The 18,614-nt window shown below is 52.8% G+C and overlaps 1 protein-coding gene across 2 annotated transcripts; it reads right to left on the bottom strand.

Moving 5' to 3' along the window:
• Positions 1-10,246: 10,246 nt before the first annotated feature.
• On the bottom strand, positions 10,247-17,105 carry LOC116438675 (serine/threonine-protein kinase pim-1-like). Of its 2 annotated transcripts, XM_032097667.1 has the most exons (8): positions 16,604-17,105; positions 16,418-16,468; positions 15,848-16,214; positions 14,381-14,557; positions 13,972-14,125; positions 13,562-13,736; positions 13,062-13,222; positions 10,247-11,451 (listed from the first exon to the last, which is right to left on the bottom strand). In XM_032097667.1, exons 1-5 carry the CDS (start codon positions 16,787-16,789, stop codon positions 14,019-14,021), a joined length of 888 nt encoding a protein of 295 aa, XP_031953558.1. In that variant the 5' UTR covers positions 16,790-17,105; the 3' UTR covers positions 10,247-11,451; positions 13,062-13,222; positions 13,562-13,736; positions 13,972-14,018. The 2 variants fall into 2 exon arrangements, with proteins under 2 accessions (XP_031953558.1, XP_031953557.1); XM_032097666.1 differs by having other exon boundaries at positions 13,562-14,125.
• Between the last annotated feature and the right edge of the window lie 1,509 nt (positions 17,106-18,614).

Genomic DNA, 18,614 nt, shown 5'->3' with positions numbered 1-18,614 from the left:
ATTAGCACATGGACATGGCTGTGAAGATTTTGAAGGATTATGCTGTATGAACTTATCCGATCATTCTGTTTCCATTCACAAACAGTTACAAAACCTAAGGGACCTAGCTAACCAAATTACAACAGATAACCCGTCTTGGCTAGACAGTTTGTTTGATGGTTGGAGCTTTGCACCTTGGCTAAGGGAACTCTGTAAAATAGGCTTGATTATTCTAGTAGTAATAATTATAGTTTTAGTAGCAGTACCTTGTATACTTCAGTGTGTGCAAAAAGTAACGAGTAGGACTATGTCTAATATCTTAATTGTCCATCGAAAAGGGGGATTCATTTGTTGGGGAAGATGGAACAGGAAAACCTTGGAAATATGATTGCCTGACAAAAGATTTTGGGAATATGAAAACTACAGGCAACATCGAAATGAAAGCCACTTTTGAAATACCAGGTCTTAGTTACTGAACAACTAGAAAACAATGGTATGGCCACTGAAGATAATCCCCTCTTGATGGAACAATACCCTCTGCTTGCAAACAGGTCCAAGGGTCAGAGCAGACCCTACTAGCTCAGCAGAAGGGGTCCAAAGAGTAGTTTTTAGAAGTTAAGATGTAACACTTTATGGTAATATAAGAACTCTTATAGGCTGTATGTAAATGCTATAGGATTTGTATCTTGTATTAGATTGGTTACTGACAATTAGAATATTCAGTACAGAAGATGATTTATTGTATTGTAACCAGGACTTCAGACATTCTCTATTCCTCTCTTCCACTTCTACTCTTACTTCCACTCTTGCTCTTACACCCTCTCTCTCTCTCTCACCTGCTTACTCTCTTGGGCCTGCTCAGAGCTGAGTCTAGCAGCTCTGAGCAGTGCCCCAATACCCACGCCCTTTACAATAAACCGACTGTGTCCCAAGACCTGCCTATAGAGATCTCTCCATCCGTCTCCGTCCCGACCGAACCCGCCCGTAACCTACACACAGGTACATAGAACATATTGTTAATAGTACTTTGTACTTTAATGAGTTAATGAGTGGGATACAAATATAACATTTGGTTGGAAGTTTCATCAGGAGGTCAGCTTTGGCCCAGGGCCTGTTGTTCAGGCCTCAGTCAGGCCTGGTCTTCAGGCCTTGGAACTTCACTCAGTGCTTTGACCTAGAGATGAACTGCAACCTTCATAACAATTCTTCTAATAATGGAGTCTTAGATTTAGCTATTAGGCATAAAGGCATCACCTCTTGTTCTCCAATTAAGTGCTGCTCAAGGTCATCACTCAGAGCTATAATTCACATTCCTTTTAAAACATGCCTCATTAGTTGCTATTCTCTGTTAGTTATCAAATCCCCCTTTCTTCGTGAGACTGTGTCTGTGTCTCTTTTTGGACAAATCTCAGTGCTCCATTTCCCAGCACAAAGTGTCACAACAGCTCTAACATGGAATCATAACACACCAAGTGCTCACACTGCAGTGATGACAGTGACTGCCACAAATGCATTTCGCAGCAGCCTCCAGTTTGGCAGCCACGAAGCCAATCCCAGCAAGGAGAATTTTCTTCTTTCTGCCACTCTTCTACTGCTCTTTCCATCGAGGTGATTCCTGACTGTTGGACTTCAAACCCATCACTGATAACAGTGCAGCATTCCTGTCCTAGAATAGCCCAGGCTCCTCCTTGGCCAGCAAGCAGATAATGCAAGGCCATGCGGGTCTGCAGAGCCCCCGTTTGTGTTTGTTGGAGCTCACAGGATGTGCTGTTGGATATTTTAACAGTATCATTTGCTGCTTCTTCTAATAATCGATTTAGCTCGTTAATGTGAACTCCACAGGACGAGGCAGCGCATGTGGGGCACAGGGTGAACCAGAATCTTTGGCTTTCTGAAATCCAAGGCACTCTTTGGGTGGAAAATGTTCTCAGCATCAAACTCTTCCTTGCAGTTGTTGCTGAAGCACCCTAAAGGGAGGCATCACTCTTTTTCCTCAGTCTCATTCGGGTTAGGAACAATAATTCCATTGTCCATGGAGCTGGCACCGTTTTAATTGCAGAATAATGCCCCCAAGGTCCTTTGCTGTTCAGCTTTACCGCGGTGTCGGGGGTAACAAGGCTTGGTGGGGTCCTTTCCCCTTCGGCTGGAGAGGTGCCGGGTCCCAGTCCCTGAGGGGCACCCAGGCTCCTGGCTGGAATCCGTGTGGAAGTCACTCAGAGTCACATCAGCCTTCACACGGAGCCCCGTGGATCAGAGCATTTTCCACAGGGGCCGTGGGGGCAAACAGGGAGATTGGGTCTGGCAGGATCTGTAAAACAATATCCTGTAACATCTCCTTGTTCTCACACAGAACACTTGGCTGCAGGGACACATTCCCATCGTTCTGCCCAGGCTGCAGGATTCAAACAGTGCTGTCTTTCCCCGGAGCTGTTCCTTCAGCTGCCTCGGGAGGGCCATTGAGCCTCTGGACCCACACTCTGGCTCCATTATTAGGACTGCTGGATCCAAACCCTTTATCTCCACCAACCGTGGTCATTTGAGGTGGATCTCCTTTTTGCACAATTGTTTATAAAACTGCAATATCAATAATTGTGCTGGCCTGTCATGGAGTTAAATAATCCAATCTTGTTCATTATCATTTAACAGAATTACTTTGATTTCTCCTTGATAATCTGCATCAATTCCTCCTCCCATGACATGAACACTTTGCAGGGCCAAGCTCCAGTGAGCACTTATCAAACCAAAGTGTCCTGGAGGAATCTGAATTCCTATTCCTGCATTGATAACTCTCACTTGCTTCTGATTTATCCCAATTAATCCTGATGCAGGAAGGCCCAGCCCTGCAGCCTCTGGGGTGTCAGGGCCCATCGCACCCAGAACGATTTCCCAGGAAGTCCAAGTCCCCCTGTCCATGGGTGGATTTGCAGACTGGGTGCAGCCGGGCACACCCAGGGGTTTCCATTTCCCCAGCAGGACCATTGTTAAGGCTATGGAGCACATCTGGGAGATGGGTTCTCCATCAGGACGGGTTCCCAGCTCCTCATTTTTTCAGCTGCTCTTTTAACAACCCCTTCATCTGCTCAACCAATTCCTGCAGCTTGTGGATAGTCTGGGATATGAAAAACCCAGCAGTCTTCATCACTGTCTTTTTCACAGGAACAGACAAAGCATTCCAGATCACAGTCTTGGGGTGACCTTATGATGTGTATCCCATATTGCTGCTTATGCCCAGAAATTAATTTTTGTGCTTTTCTGTGCCTCTAAACTGAGCCTCAGAGGGGGAAGGAAAAACTGAGCAAAACTTTTTCAAAGCAGTTTGCGGCTTGTTCAAGGTCAAGTAGAGATAGTGACTTTCCCCCCCGCAGCTGCGGCAGGGGAGCAAGGAAGCACCCGGCTTGCTGCTTTCCAGTCAGCTTTTGGCCAGTTGTTTTTCAGTTTCTTGTTCTCCGGAGAGAAACTGAGAGTTGGATTTTGCTTTTCCTTCTCTGGAATTCCGGATTTTCTCCCTTTTCTACTGGACTGCTTTCAACCTCAGAGCACATCGGGAGGACTTTCCATCGGGCACAGAGGGCCTGGCCCTGGCCCAAGCCCCAGCTCCGAGGAGACCAAAGGGAGGACTCTAACACTTTCCCAGGTTTTTCCTCCACAGCAAAACATTCTATTATTTAGCCTTATTTTCCTTTTCCCGTGTGTTTGGTAAATAAATAGTTTTATCTCCTTCACTTTCCTTCGAGGAAAATTTATTTTTTCCCGAACCTGGCGGGGGGAAGGGGTTTGTACCTTCTCTCAGAGGTATATTTCTAAATTTGGCCAAACCGGAACAAATTTAGTGGCGCCCAACTGCGTGGCTCGAAGGAAAGTGAAAAAAAAAACAACCCTGTGCTAATTACATTTTGGTTTGTATTTACTTATTCTGTGTTGGAGTAAAGTAATCACCATGTTGGTTGAGTTCATAATGTCTCTCTGCCTTGATGTACTCATGTCTTTCTGGTCCTTAGGCTTCATTGAGGTACTGATTTTTTTTTGGTCCCTAGGGTTGTTTGCCTATCCACAACTTGCTCCAATCTTGTCCCTGATATGTAAATTTTACAGAGCAGGGAGACGAATCAGGATTTCTATCTTCTTGTGCTCGGTGATAATGATTTATAAGAAGTTGACAGAGGTACAGGCAGCTGTTCGAAGTGTGTATGATAAGTGGTTTCTCCTTCCTAACCCCAGTCCTAGCTTCCGTAGCCTGTTTTGGGAATTTATTAGTAATTGCACCCAGATTGTTAGAGGAGGAGGAGATGGGGTTTCCCTTCCCTTTAAATTTGATAGGTCATCTTTTGAGAATGTTCAGTTTCCCCTGGATGTTAAAGAGACCACCCTCCTGGTATTTAATCTGGTAAGCTTCCTCTATGTGCTCTGTATGTCTCGCAGCTTGTCTAGAATAAGAGCTCAGATTTCCAGGGTGACTGATGAGACACCTGACCCAGAGGTGGAACATCCTGAGTGGTGTGGGGAATGGGAGGATATGGGCCAAATCTTGAAGAAATTCTCTGACTCAATGGTTTGCAAGTTTCCCCCTGAACAAGTTCAGAAACCAGCTGAGGTGGCAAAATATCTGAAAGAGAAATACAATGACAATTCCAATGAGAACAAGCTCCTTGCAATATGTTGGGCTTTGGCATATGCCTATCGCACACTGCAGCAGGTAATGGTAGAGAGGCAGGAAGATCAATCAGCAAAGCCTGCAGATACCCCAGTCACTCAGGCTGCAGATAAACCAGACAGCAAGCCCAAACCAGATGGAGAGTCTAAGCCACTGACAGTGGCTCCTGTCACAAGGAAAAAGCACACAACCAAAACTGATCATCCAGTGAAAGATGAGGATAATGCAGGGGAAGGAACCTCAAAAGATGCAGGGGAAGGAACCTCAAAACCACCAACGGACTCAGGCACAGAAACCATTACTGAGTCCACGTCCATAAAGGACCTTCACAGCCTAAGAAAGGATTACACCCGACGGTCTGATGAATCCATAATAAGTTGGATGGTCCGTATTTGGGATGCGGCAGGTGATGATGTGATGCTGGACGGTGCTGAAGTGAGGCATTTGGGATCCCTGTCACATGATCCAGTGATCGACCAAGTGATGATAAGGGAGGCTGACTCTACCAGTCTTTGGAGGCGGGTTTTGACAGGCGTAGCTGAAAGATATATGTGTGGAGATGATCTCTACATGCAGCAAACCCCGTGGAAGACCATAGAACAAGGGATCCAGCGCCTGAGAGAACTAGGGGTGGTAGAGGTTATCTTCGCAAATGACCCAGGATTGAGGAGTCCAGACCGGGCCAGAGTTATTCCATACATGTGGCGAAAACTCATACATCTTGGGCCACCAGAATACGCTTCTGCTTTAGCAATAATGAAACCGGACTACGGTGCGAATGAGACCGTGCGGGATATGGCAGTGAAGCTCCGAGCATATGCAGACTCTGTGCATGGCCCAACACATGTAAGAATTGCAGCTGTGGAAACACGTATGCGGAAAATGGAAGATAAGATGGAAAGGAATCACCAGGAGATTAAAGAGTGCCTTCTCCGTGGACGTTCCCCAGAGAGAAGGTACATCCCACGAAGTGAGCTGTGGAATTTCCTGTGTGACAGTGGGGAAAACATGAGGAAGTGGGGTGGACAACCCACTTCTGCTCTGGCAGCACGAGTGAGTGAATTGAAGGAGCGCAAGTCTCAGAAAGGAGGAGGATCTACCAAAAAGGAAGTAGCTCCAGTTGCCTGTAGCCAAACTGCCGGAAATGATGGAAAAGACGATGGCATGTCCAATTCCCATGAAGGAACCTCTAAGATACAGGCCCAGGGAAAGAAGGATAACCAGGCATAGAGGGGCCCTGCCTCTAGCCAGGTAGAGGTCAGGGAAAACCGTGTTTTTTGGACTATGTGGATTCGTTGGCCTGGTACATCAGAACCACAAAGATATGATGCCTTGGTTGACACTGGTGCGCAGTGTACAATAATTCCATCGCAGCATGTGGGGGTAGAATCTGTTTCTATTTCTGGTGGAACAGGTGGATCACAAGATTTGACCTTGGTGGAAGCTGAGGTGAACCTGACTGGAAATGAGTGGAAGAGACATCTCATTGTGACTGGCCCAGAGGCCCCGTGCATTTTGGGCATAGACTTCCTCTGGAACAGGTATTTTAGAGACCCAAAGGGACTCAGGCGGGCTTTTGGAATAGCTGCTGTGGAGACAGAGGGCATTAAGCAATTGGACACTTTGCCTGGGCTATCAGAGAACCCGTCTGCAGTCGGCCTTCTGAAGGTGGAAGAACAAAGAGTACCAATTGCTACCTCGACAGTGCATCGCCGGCAGTACCGGACAACTCGAGATGCTGTGATTCCCATCCACAAGATGATCCGTGAGCTGGAGAGCCAAGGGGTGGTCAGCAAGACCCACTCACCCTTCAACAGCCCCATTTGGCCTGTGCGCAAATCGGAAGGAGAATGGAGATTGACTGTGCACTATCGTGCCCTGAATGAAGTGACTCCACCACTGAGCGCTGCCGTGCCGGACATGTTGGAGCTCCAGTACGAGTTGGAGTCCAAAGCAGCGAAGTGGTACGCCACTATTGACATTGCCAATGCATTTTTCTCCATTCCTCTGGCAGCAGAGTGCAGGCCCCAGTTTGCTTTCACCTGGAGGGGTGTGCAGTACACCTGGAACCGACTGCCCCAGGGGTGGAAGCACAGTCCCACCATCTGCCATGGACTGATCCAGACTGCACTAGAAAAGGGTGAGGCCCCAGAACATTTGCAGTACATTGATGACATCATTGTGTGGGGGAACACGGCAACAGAGGTATTTGAGAAAGGAGAGAAAGTTATCCGGATTCTCCTGGAAGCTGGTTTTGCCATTAAGAAGAGCAAAGTCAAGGGACCTGCCCGAGAGATCCAGTTCCTGGGAGTGAAATGGCAAGATGGATGGCGTCAGATTCCCACTGAGGTCATCAATAAGATCACAGCAATGTCTCCACCAACCAACAAGAAGGAAACACAAGCTTTCCTAGGTGCCATAGGCTTTTGGAGGATGCATATTCCTGAGTACAGCCAGATTGTGAGTCCTCTTTACCTGGTTACCCACAAGAAGAACGATTTCCATTGGGGCCCTGAACAGCAACAAGCTTTTGCCCAGATCAAGCAGGAAATTGCTCACGCCGTAGCCCTTGGCCCAGTCAGGACAGGACCAGAGTGAAGAACGTGCTCTACTCTGCCGCCGGGAGCCATGGCCTGTCCTGGAGCCTTTGGCAGAAGATGTCTGGTGAGACTCGAGGTCGACCACTGGGATTTTGGAGCCGAAGCTACAGAGGATCTGAAGCCAACTACACCCCAACAGAGAAGGAAATCTTGGCAGCCCATGAAGGAATCCAAGCCGCCTCTGAGGTAATTGGCACAGAGGCACAGCTCCTCCTGGCACCCCGACTACCAGTGCTGGGGTGGATGTTCAAAGCAGAGGTTCCCTCTACCCACCACGCCACCAATGCCACATGGAGCAAATGGATTGCTCTCATCACACAGCGCGCCCATATCGGAAAACTGAATTGCCCTGGGATTTTGGAAATAATTACAAACTGGCCTGAAGGTGAAAACTTTGGTCTCACTGATGAAGAAGAACAAGTGATACGTGCTGAAGAGGCTCCACCGTACAACCAACTGCCATCAGAAGACACACGCTACGCTCTTTTCACCGACGGTGCTTGTCACATCATAGGGATGAAACGAAAGTGGAAAGCGGCCGTATGGAGTCCCACACGACGGGTTGCAGAAGCTACTGAAGGAGAAGGTGGATCAAGCCAACTCGCTGAACTCAAAGCTGTTCAACTAGCCCTGGACATTGCTGAAAGAGAGAAGTGGCCAAAGCTCTACCTCTACACTGATTCATGGATGGTAGCCAATGCTCTGTGGGGATGGTTAGAAAAGTGGGAAAAAGCGAATTGGCAGCGCAGGGGAAAACCAATCTGGGCTGCTGAAGAGTGGAAAAACATCGCTGCCCGAGTAAGAAAGCTGGTTGTGAAAGTCCGCCATGTAGATGCCCATGTCCCCAAGAGTAGGGCTAATGAAGAACACCAAAACAACAAGCAGGTAGATCAGGCTGCAAAGATAGAAGTGTCACAGATAGACTTGGACTGGAAACACAAGGGAGAGTTGTTCCTAGCTCGATGGGCCCATGATGCCTCAGGCCATCAGGGCAGAGATGCCACCTATAAGTGGGCACGAGATCGAGGGGTGGATCTGACCATGGACAGTATCTCCCAGGTGATCCACGATTGTGAGACATGCGCTGCGATCAAGCAGGCCAAGCGGGTGAAGCCCCTGTGGTACGGTGGGCGATGGTCCAAATACAAGTATGGGGAGGCCTGGCAGATTGATTACATCACACTGCCTCAAACCCGCCAAGGCAAGCGCTGTGTGCTCACAATGGTAGAAGCCACCACTGGATGGCTGGAGACCTACCCTGTGCCTCACGCTACTGCCCGGAACACCATCCTGGGCCTTGAAAAGCAAGTCCTTTGGAGGCATGGCACCCCTGAGAGAATCGAGTCTGACAATGGGACTCATTTTAAGAACAGCCTTATCAACACCTGGGCTAGAGAACATGGCATTGAGTGGGTGTACCATATCCCTTACCACGCACCAGCTGCAGGCAAAGTGGAACGGTGCCATGGATTGTTGAAAACCACTTTGAAGGCACTGGGTGGGGGAACTTTCAAAAATTGGGAACAGAATCTAGCAAAGGCCACCTGGTTAGTTAACACCCGAGGTTCCACCAGTAGAGTGGGTCCAGCCCAATCTGAATCCCTGCATACAACAGATGGAGATAAGGCCCCAGTAGTGCATGTCAGAGGTCTGTTAGGAAAGACTCTGTGGATAAATTCTGCCTCGAGTACAGACAAACCCATCTGTGGGGTTGTCTTTGCTCAGGGACCTGGTTGCACATGGTGGGTAATGCAGAAAGATGGAACAACACATTGTGTACCGCAGGGAGATCTGATTGTTGGGTGAAAACCACCTGTAGTGTGAAATGCCTGTGTACCCCTGCTTGCTGAGGGTCATTGTCACTGTTCGTACATAGCTGTATATATATATATATATATATATGTATATGTATTGATGTGTGTGTAGAATTAGAATATATTAGTTTGGGCATTGAGTCAACAATATGAGATAAGGGGTGGAATGTCTTGGGGTGACCTTATGATGTGTATCCCATATTGCTGCTTATGCCCAGAAATTAATTTTTGTGCTTTTCTGTGCCTCTAAACTGAGCCTCAGAGGGGGAAGGAAAAACTGAGCAAAACTTTTTCAAAGCAGTTTGCAGCTTGTTCAAGGTCAAGTACAGATAGTGACTTTCCCCCCCCCCAGCTGCGGCAGGGGAGCAAGGAAGCACCCGGCTTGCTGCTTTCCAGTCAGCTTTTGGCCAGTTGTTTTTCAGTTTCTTGTTCTCCGGAGAGAAACTGAGAGTTGGATTTTGCTTTTCCTTCTCTGGAATTCCGGATTTTCTCCCTTTTCTACTGGACTGCTTTCAACCTCAGAGCACATCGGGAGGACTTTCCATCAGGCACAGAGGGCCTGGCCCTGGCCCAAGCCCCAGCTCCGAGGAGACCAAAGGGAGGACTCTAACACTTTCCCAGGTTTTTCCTCCACAGCAAAACATTCTATTATTTAGCCTTATTTTCCTTTTCCCGTGTGTTTGGTAAATAAATAGTTTTATCTCCTTCACTTTCCTTCGAGGAAAATTTATTTTTTCCCGAACCTGGCGGGGGGAAGGGGTTTGTACATTCTCTCAGAGGTATATTTCTAAATTTGGCCAAACCGGAACAAACAGCCAATTCCATCCCTTCCTCCTTTATGCATTGTGTGCAATCTCACAAAATTTACCAGTGACCTTTGGGTCCTGGCCAATCATTTTCTTGAGGGTATTTAGTGTGACATCCCTGAGCAGCCATAGCTAAAGAATTTGTATTGTCAGCACTATTTCACATTATTATTTATTATCTATACAATATAAATATTATTTTATATATATAATATGATATTATTACTAGTTAACTTGCACAAAGACATTTGAGCTCAAGATTAAAAACTTCTTCTATTGCTCCATGTGGGAGCGTTCCAACAACAATTGTTCCTTCTGTTGGTGCTGTTTCCAATATGCTGTTAACAAAATCCATCCTCCTCTTCCCAAACCCACAAGCTCTTTTCCTTTTTCCACATCCAATTTTTGGATGCATTTTAAGACATCCAGCGCTTCAGCTCCTTTTAACCGACTGCCCCACTGCTCTCACGGTGCTCCGACCTCAGCCCACTCCAGAGCCAGCGAACTCCAGGGAAGCTCTTCCCATCCAGGATTTCAGACAGGACTGATTCCTTACATTTACATTTAAAAAGTGACATTTTGGTGTGATCCGGCCAGACTACACCAATTTTGTTGTACCAGTGGGCAGGGCCAGAACCAAAGACACAGACACCAACTGAAGGAATCCCTGTCATTCGCTACAGCTCAAAGCAGCAAAGAATCACAGCAGGAGCAGCTCAGCAATGCCCCCAGTCATCAGTGCCAAAGATTGCCTGCAGTGATTAACCAAGATCCAGCCCCAGTTCCCCTCAGACTTTACCATCACCCAGAGCCACCCATCACCTGGGGGAAGCTGTCCCAGCCAGGGACTGGAGAGCCACTCCCGGACACTGGGAATTCCTGCAGCTGCCTCCAGCCACAGCTGAGGCTCCAACCCCGCTGGGAGAGGGCCCAGCTTTGACAGTGCTGGAGAAACAAACTGACAGCACTTCCAGTGCGGGAACATCTGCTTTCATCCTCCTCTTGGCTTCCTCCTAAGCCTGCCCAGGGCTCAAGGAGGAGCCAAGGGAGCTGACTTTGATCCAACACCCCCAAACAAGGCCAGATGTGGGATTTCATGGCCTTGTCCGGCTTCTAAACACAGAAAGGTCAATACATGTTTCACTAATGAGTGGATACATCTATCACAGCGCTAATGATCATGCATATTTTGGTAATGAGCAGATACAAAGATAACCTTTGGTTGGAAGGTTCATCCAGAGGTCACCTTTGGCTCAGGGCCTCTTGTTCAGGCCTCAGTCAGGCCTCTTGTCCAGGCCTTGGCACTTCAGGGATGTGGTTTAGTGCTGGGCTTGACAGTGATGGGTTAATGGTTGGACTCGATGAGCTCCGAGGTCTTTTCCAACAGGAAGGATTCTGTAATTCCAGGATTCTGTCTGCTGCATTCAGCCAGGTCCATGGCACCAGCATGACTTTGCCCCAAAGTCTCCTCTTGCTCAGCTCTTGTGGCCTAAGGCTTCAGCTCCTTCAGCTCCTGGTGCTGAGCTGCTCATGCTGAACGAGACGACTCGGAGAGAAGAATACAGCTCATCCAATTCCTTCTGGGACACGGAGAGGGGAGGCTGTGAAAACAGGAGCATTGTTTGCTGTGGCCTCCTCTGTGCCCTTCACGCCTTTCAGCGCTTTGAAACAGCCAAGAGCTTTCTCCAAGAGTGCAATGAAGCAGCTGTTCCTGCTCCCAGTCTGTGCCCTTGACTGCTTTTGTCCCTCTTGCTGTGCCCTCTGTGCCCCCGGGGCTCGGTGGCTGCTGCCCAGGGCTGTGGCACTGGCACAGCTCCAGTGCTCGAGACCCTCCTTTCTCTGCCCTTGGAGCTGCCTGCTCACAGCAGCCTTTTCCATCTGCAAGCTCCACATGGACAGGGAGTGCCCACCTCTGCTCCTTGCACACCCTCCAGGAGCCCAGGGCTGCCATCTCCACTCCCTGCTGGCACTGAGGGCTCCCAGGTGCCCCAGGCTGCTGTGACACCGCTGCCAACGGGAGGGAACAGCGGCAGGGGCTGTGCTGAAAGTCAGCTCCATTTGCTGCTGCTGCTGCTGCTGCTGCTGCTGCTGCTGCTGCTGCGGGGGTCATTTGTCCAGCCCTGCCCCAGAGTCAGGGATCAGATCCAGGCCCTGCTGCTGCTCCCTCGGGATCAGGCACACTTTGGGTGTTGCTGTCAGTGCCAGCAGGAGCGGGCGCTGGAGCAGCGGGTGCTGACAGTGCCCCAAGCCCCGGGGCCCGAGGGCTCCCTGGGCTGCGGGGCTGGCAGGGAGCTGCCCCTTGTTCTCCCTGTGCCTCACGCAAAGCTGGGCCGCTCACAAGTGGGGCAGCACAGCAAACAGGGAGCCTGCGAGTCTCTGCCAGCCCTGTCTGCTCAGAGATTGGGCCTTGGAGCTGCAGGGGGACAAAGGCAGCTGCTTCTGCTCCCTCTGCGTGGCCCCGTATTCAGCAGTGCTGCTCCATCATTAAGGATGTGTTTTCTGTTTAAATTAATAGAAAAACAAAAAAGAAAAAACCCAGAAGATATTATGAAACATAAAACCAAAACCCAAATGTGGAGTGAAAAATCTTTTGTAACTCTGGATTAAGAGGTAACTGATCTTTCCAAAAAGACAACTCAGGTATTTGTAAATATGCTGAGGGCATTGATCCATCTTACTGACCTCAGCAGTCCTTTTTTAAAGATGCTGGGCTTTGCTTCCAACATTGTTATTTTAAACTGTGGTTGAAGCAATAGGAAATTGATTGTGCCCTGCCAGCTCCGAGCAGGACTGGCAATCTAAACTCTGTCCCACCCCAACTCATGGAGAAGATGCCCTTCCTTCTCACCCTGCCAATGAGCTGCACATTCCCTCTGAAATTGTCAGGGGGTTCTTAAAGACGCAAAGTCCCACTCAGGGCTTTTTGCTCTGGTTTGGCACTGGAGAAGGACAATTCTTCATCCATCAGCTCCAGACTGCACTGCCTCAGGAACACGGCCCACTCGCCAGGTTGGGCCCACTCGTGGCACTTCCAGAGGAGGAAGAAAGTGCAATGGCACAATTCCAGCGCAAAAGGAAGGAAGAGTGGGACAGACAGAACACCCTGTGCAGATCCAGGCGTTCAGCTGGGACTGTGCAGAGTTTGGGTTCTTGCCAGTGGGATGTGTGTCCCTGACTGCAATCTCTTGGCCTGCACGAGAGTCTCACTCACCTGCAAAAGCAGAAAGCTCCGTCGCTGTGCTCGCAAGGGGCTCGTCTGATGCAAAGCTGTCAGAGCCCTGTGAGGGGAGAGCGGGCCCAGCCGTGCCCGGGGCTGAGCCCCAGCAGAGCCCTGGCAGAGCCCAGAGCAGCCTCAGCATCCGCAGAGCCCGGCTGCAAGGAGAGAAAGCAGAACCCGCCCGTCAGCTGAAGCCTCCTGTCCCCTTGTCCCAGCCGCCCGCAGTGCCCAGGCCGTGCTGGCCGTGCTCAGAGCTGGGCCCAAAGCTGCCCAGCATTGCTGCCTTTGGGAGCAGAGCAGCAGGGCAGGACATGTGCCCAGCCTGCAGCCAGCCATGGCACATCCACCTCCTCAGCAGCTGCCCAGAGCCCAAAAGCAGCTTGGCAGCCACTGCAGAATTCCCTGCAGCCGCCCCAGCAAAGGGGGAACCTTTGGTGCCCGGCCAGGCCGTGCCATGCCCAGCTCTGGCAGCATCCCCCTGGCTCTGGACTCACCTGCACACTGGCCGTGGAGCGTGTCTTTGGAGAAGGTGCCAGAATCAAAGGCCATCATCTTCAGCTGCCGCTGGCCAGCTCCAGGAAGAGGTTGTGGTCCTTGAGCTCGTCCTTGGTGGCTCCAGCAGCAGCAGCCCCACCTGCTACAGCTTCTCCAGGGGCTCCTTCTCCTTCCCTGGGGCCACACCAGGCTCTCAGGGTTCTGCCCAGGGCCCCAGCCATCAGTGAACCAGACAAGCAAAACCAGGGGGGATGGTGGCCACCAGTGCTTGCCAGAGCAGGCCTCCAGCTCAGCTGCAGCCCAAGAGCTGCGTGTTCCCTTCTGATGCTCCCTGCTCAGAGCTACAGGCAGGACAAAATAGTCTGCTTTGCTTTGCCACTGATTGCCAAGAGATGGGTGGGGCTGTTACCTGCCAGGCCCCTGGATCACACTGTGCCCGTGGGGCTCTGCCATCCTCTAGGGCACATGAACACCCTGCAGCCAAGGCTCACTGAAGAGCTCTTCCAAGGACGGCCTGGCCAAGGGCTGCATGGACAAGCACCTCTTCAGAACATCCTGGCACTCTGGGCAGAGAAAGCAGAAACCACCAGGCAGCTGCAGAAGGATCCCGCCCGCTTTGCCCCCCGTTCCCGTGCCCAGGCCATGCTGGCTGTGCCCAGAGCTGTGCCTAAACTTGCCCATGCATTCTGTGCTTTGGAGGGCAGCAGGAGAGCAGGACATGTGCCACCTGCTCAGAGCTGCCACAGCAGGATGCTCCTGAGCCCGCTGCTGCCTCCCAGCACTGCTATTCCCCCCGTGCCGCAGAGATGAGGATCCACCTGGAGACAGCCGTCGTGGGAACAGGATCCACCCCCAGATGATCTCCTGGCCCCTCCTGAACGGGTGCTTCCCCACCACCAGGTGGTACAGCAGGAGGCCCAGGGACCAGATCGTCGCTGCCTCGCCGTGGTAGCGTTGGTGGTGGATCCACTCGGGTGGGCTGTACAACAGGGTTCCTGTGGAGCACAGACCGAGTCCATCAGGGGATGCTGCTGCTCCCAGAGCCTCGCCCCAGCATCCCTGGGCACACAGGGGCTGCACCAGTGGCACACGGGGTGACCCGCTGCCCTCTCGCCTGCACCTGTGACTTGTGTACAAACTGGTGTTGGAAAAGAGGCCACTGGTGTTGGAAAAGGGCAGCAGAAGCCTTGGGGAGGCCCAACCATGACATGCAAATGAAAAACCCACCCAGTGGTGGGGAAAACCCACTCTCCTCCCTGCCTGCAGTGCCCCAAAAAACATCAATAAGCCAAGGCAAACAAGGGCAGCAGAGCAGTCCAGGCCCTTCCTCACCTGCACACTGTAAGAGACGGTCTGAAAATCCCTCATCTGCCTCACGATCATCGCCGAAGACAGAGACTGAACACAGCAGTCCTGGCCTGGCTGAGGTGGGATGTCTGCCAAGTGTGGCCTACGGGTGTGCCCACTGGGAACCGGTACACATTCCTGAGAAAAATTAGTGCAGGTCACAATGGACTGCGCCGTTCTTGCTGCCCAGGCGGGAAGGACTGCGCCGAAGCAGAAAGGAATGACCTGTCCTGTACACCTCTCCAGTACACCTGTCTTGTACGTCTGTCCTGTACCTGTTTCCCAAAGCAACGGACCCCATAACAATGGCTGTAGATTTCCCAACCTCTTGGCCAGTTGCCCCTCGCTTCTGAAAAGGACTATAAAGAGACTTTCTGAAATAACCGAGTCCGAGATCTCCCCACGGAAAGAAGACGAATCTATTGGCGGAAGACCACGAGGACTTAGTCTCATCCGTTGGTAGCTATTGCCCCTCTTTTTCCCCCTCTCTACTTTGTTTCTCTCTCTCTCTCTCTTACTCTCTCTTCTATTGCATTACTGTGTTGTGGGCACTTAATAAAGGTGCACTGTTTTGATTAAAACTGAAATCTCTTGTGTCCTTTTACACTCTGAGATCGATAAACGAACCATCACGACCCCCGCTTGCATTAGCGGATCGTGACACACACCAAACCGGCCGGTGCACGGGGTCTGACCCCCCTCTCTGCTACCCCCATGGGGGATTTTGTTGGGCTGGCTGCCCCCGCTCCAGCCCCAGCCCAGGGCAGAGTGGGTGCTGAAGGCTGACGGCAGGGTTGGGAACTGGCCCCCTCCCAGCCCCACCCAAAAGCAACTTGGCTCAAGAATTAATCCCATCCTGGGAACAATGAGGGGAAGCCCCGGTGCCACACCCAGGCTGCGCCATGAGATGCCCAGGAGCATCCCCTGGGAGGGCTCACCTGCAAATTGGGTGTAGGCTGTGTCCTGGAGGAAGGTGCCGCAGCCAAAGTCGATCAGTTTCAGCTGCCCGGTGGCCAGGTCGAGCAGGATGTTCTCGGGCTTGATGTCCCGGTGCAGGACCCCGCAGCTGGTGCAGTGCCGCACGGCCTCCAGCACCTGGCCGAACAGCCCCCGCGCCTCCTCCTCGGGCACGAACCTCCGCTCCGCCAGCAAACCCGACAGGTCCTGACACCGCTCCGGACGCTCCAGCACCAGCAAGAAGCTGCTGGGCAGCTCAACCCACTCCAGGAGCCGGATGACACCACAGAACCCAGTGGACACCTTGTCCAGCAGCACGATCTCCAGGGGCGCACGGGCGCCGTCGGGCTGCGGGAGGAGCACGGTGCCGTCAGTGGGGCTGAGGCCGTGCCAGGGCTCTGGGACCCCTCACCCAGCCCGGGACACTCTGCGCCCCCCGCTCAGCCCCCGCCCGCTCTCCCTCCGGGGCTCCCGGCGGCTCCCAACCCGCCGGGCCCCGGCTCCTCGCCGCCCGCCACGCCCCGGCTCTGCCGCTGGCCCCGCTCACTCACCAGCTCGCCCCAGTGCCGGACGCGGTCCCGCGGCACGCATTTGATGGCCACCTGCGAGCAAGGGGCAGCAGCGGGCTGAGCTCACCGCCCGCCCCGCTGCGCCCCGGCCTTCTCCTCCTCCGTCCTCCTCCTCCTCCTCCTCCTGCACCCTCCTGCTCCTCCTCCTCCGCCGGCCCCGCCACTCACCGGGGCGCCGTCCGCGAGCCGCGTGCCCGAGAAGACGCTGCCGAAGCCGCCGCTGCCCAGCAGCGAACCCAGCCGGTACCGCTCCTGCAGGGCCTCCTGCGCCTTGCCTGCGGGCGACACGCGGCCGTCAGCGCTCGGCCCGGGGCCAGACACGGCCCCCGACCGCCCCGGCCCGGGCATCCCCATCCGAACGGGACACCGGCGGCTCGGGGCCGGCGGCCGCGCTGCCGAGCGGCGGAGCTCGGGCCGGGGAAGCCGCAGCGGAGGCGGCGGGAGCGGCCGCGCCCCGTGTGTCCTCCGCGGGCCCCGGGAGGAGCCGGGGCCGGAGCCGAGGCCGGAGCCAGGGCCGGGCTCGGGACCCCGCGTCGGGGCCGGGGCCGGGCTCGGGACAGGCGGAGCCAAAGGGTGGAGATGCCGCCCCAGCCCCGGGCACTGATGCCCGCCCGGCAGCGCCACAGCCAGGACGGCGAGAGCCGGGCGGAGGCCAGACCGCGGCGGGACGCCCGGGGCCGGGGAGGGGGCGGCCCCGCCCGGGGCCGGGGGCGGGCCTGGGGCATGGCCCGGCCCGGCAGGGGGAGGGGGAGAGTCCGGGAGAGGACGGGGACACCGGGAAAGGAGGGGGCCACCGGGAAAGGGACACCGAGAGAGGAGGGGGACACCGGGAAGGGGAGGCGGGGAGAAGGTGCGGAATAGAGGGAGAGGAGGAGCAAGAGCAAGAAACGGAGAGTGTAGAGTCGCTTGCGATTTCGCTGCCGCCGCTGCCGCCGCTGCCGCTGCAACTGAAGCGGCGGGGCCGTTTGTCCATGTGTCCGAGTGTCCGCGTGTCCGCGTGTCCGAGTGTCCGTTCCCCGCTCTCCCCACGCTCCCCACGGCCGAGCCCCGCTCGCTCCGGGGGCAGCCCCTGAGTCTGTGCAAACACGGGAACTTTGCCGTGTCCAGCCCGGATCCAGAGTCCTGGCTCCTGCACGGTGGCAGAGGAATCCCCTCGGCTGCTGCTGTGCCTTGTCCCTGCTGAGGGTCAGACACTGCCGGGCCACATTCCCTGCCTGTAGAATTCGTGCCCGACCCAAGCTCTGCACTTTTGTCTCCAGCACTGCTTTCCAATAAAAACAGGGGAAGGCAAACTGTGTGCAGCTCATGGTATTTCAGAGTGTCTAAAACTCGCTAAGGCACACATCTTAGAGGTGAGATCCATTTGGAATTCATGGGATGGAGAAGCAGTGCAACATGAAAAAGGGGAGCACAGAAATAGAGAGGAAAACACCTCGGATTGTTTCTTTCCATTTTCATTTCACTCCTGGAAAGCTGTTTCAGTTTTCTGGGAATCTTCTCCACAGTCCTGTCTGCTCTTTTCAAGAACCTCTCCTGGGGAACGAGGTGCAGCTCCTGTCACAAGATGTGCCACCAACTGCAGCTTCTCTTGGCTTCCCACACTGTGAGTGCAGCACGACTGCTGCAGCAAAGCAGGACAAACGTGTGGAGAACTTTACAAGTTGTCCTTTCTTTTCCTTGTGGGCTGGGCAGTTGTGCCATCGGTGAGGTTTTCATTGTGGCTGTTCTAACCTAAGAAACCAGGAGGTGGAAGCAGGAATTGTTAGGGACTGCAACCCTGGCTGAACTCAGAGAAAGAATCCCCAGAGCCTGCAGCCAGAAATGGAGAGGTGTGTGATAATCATTCCCACATCTCCATGGGCATCTAGAAAGTGATCTAGAACATGAAAATGGGCTGACAGAGGTACTTTGTTTCTGTGTTCAGTTTAGATCAGTCTACATCCCTTGCACTGGTATAAATCAAGAGCACAATCAGTTCATGCAAGCTGGACCTCTCAGACACGGAAATAATCTGAAAAGGAGAAATGCAGGGAATGATTTGGTGAGCTTTGTCTGGAAGAAGGGTGATTTTTTCTAATAATTTCTAATCCATTTCCTCTGCTTTTATCCTTCCTAACAAGGCCATTTGCATCCCAGATTCCTCATCAAATGAGAACCCTGAGCTTGTGGAACTGCCTGA

This window comes from Corvus moneduloides, unplaced genomic scaffold (assembly GCF_009650955.1).
Source record: "Corvus moneduloides isolate bCorMon1 unplaced genomic scaffold, bCorMon1.pri SUPER_scaffold_79_arrow_ctg1, whole genome shotgun sequence".
NCBI lineage: Eukaryota > Metazoa > Chordata > Aves > Passeriformes > Corvidae > Corvus > Corvus moneduloides.
This window is presented reverse-complemented; position numbering and strand designations above follow the sequence as displayed.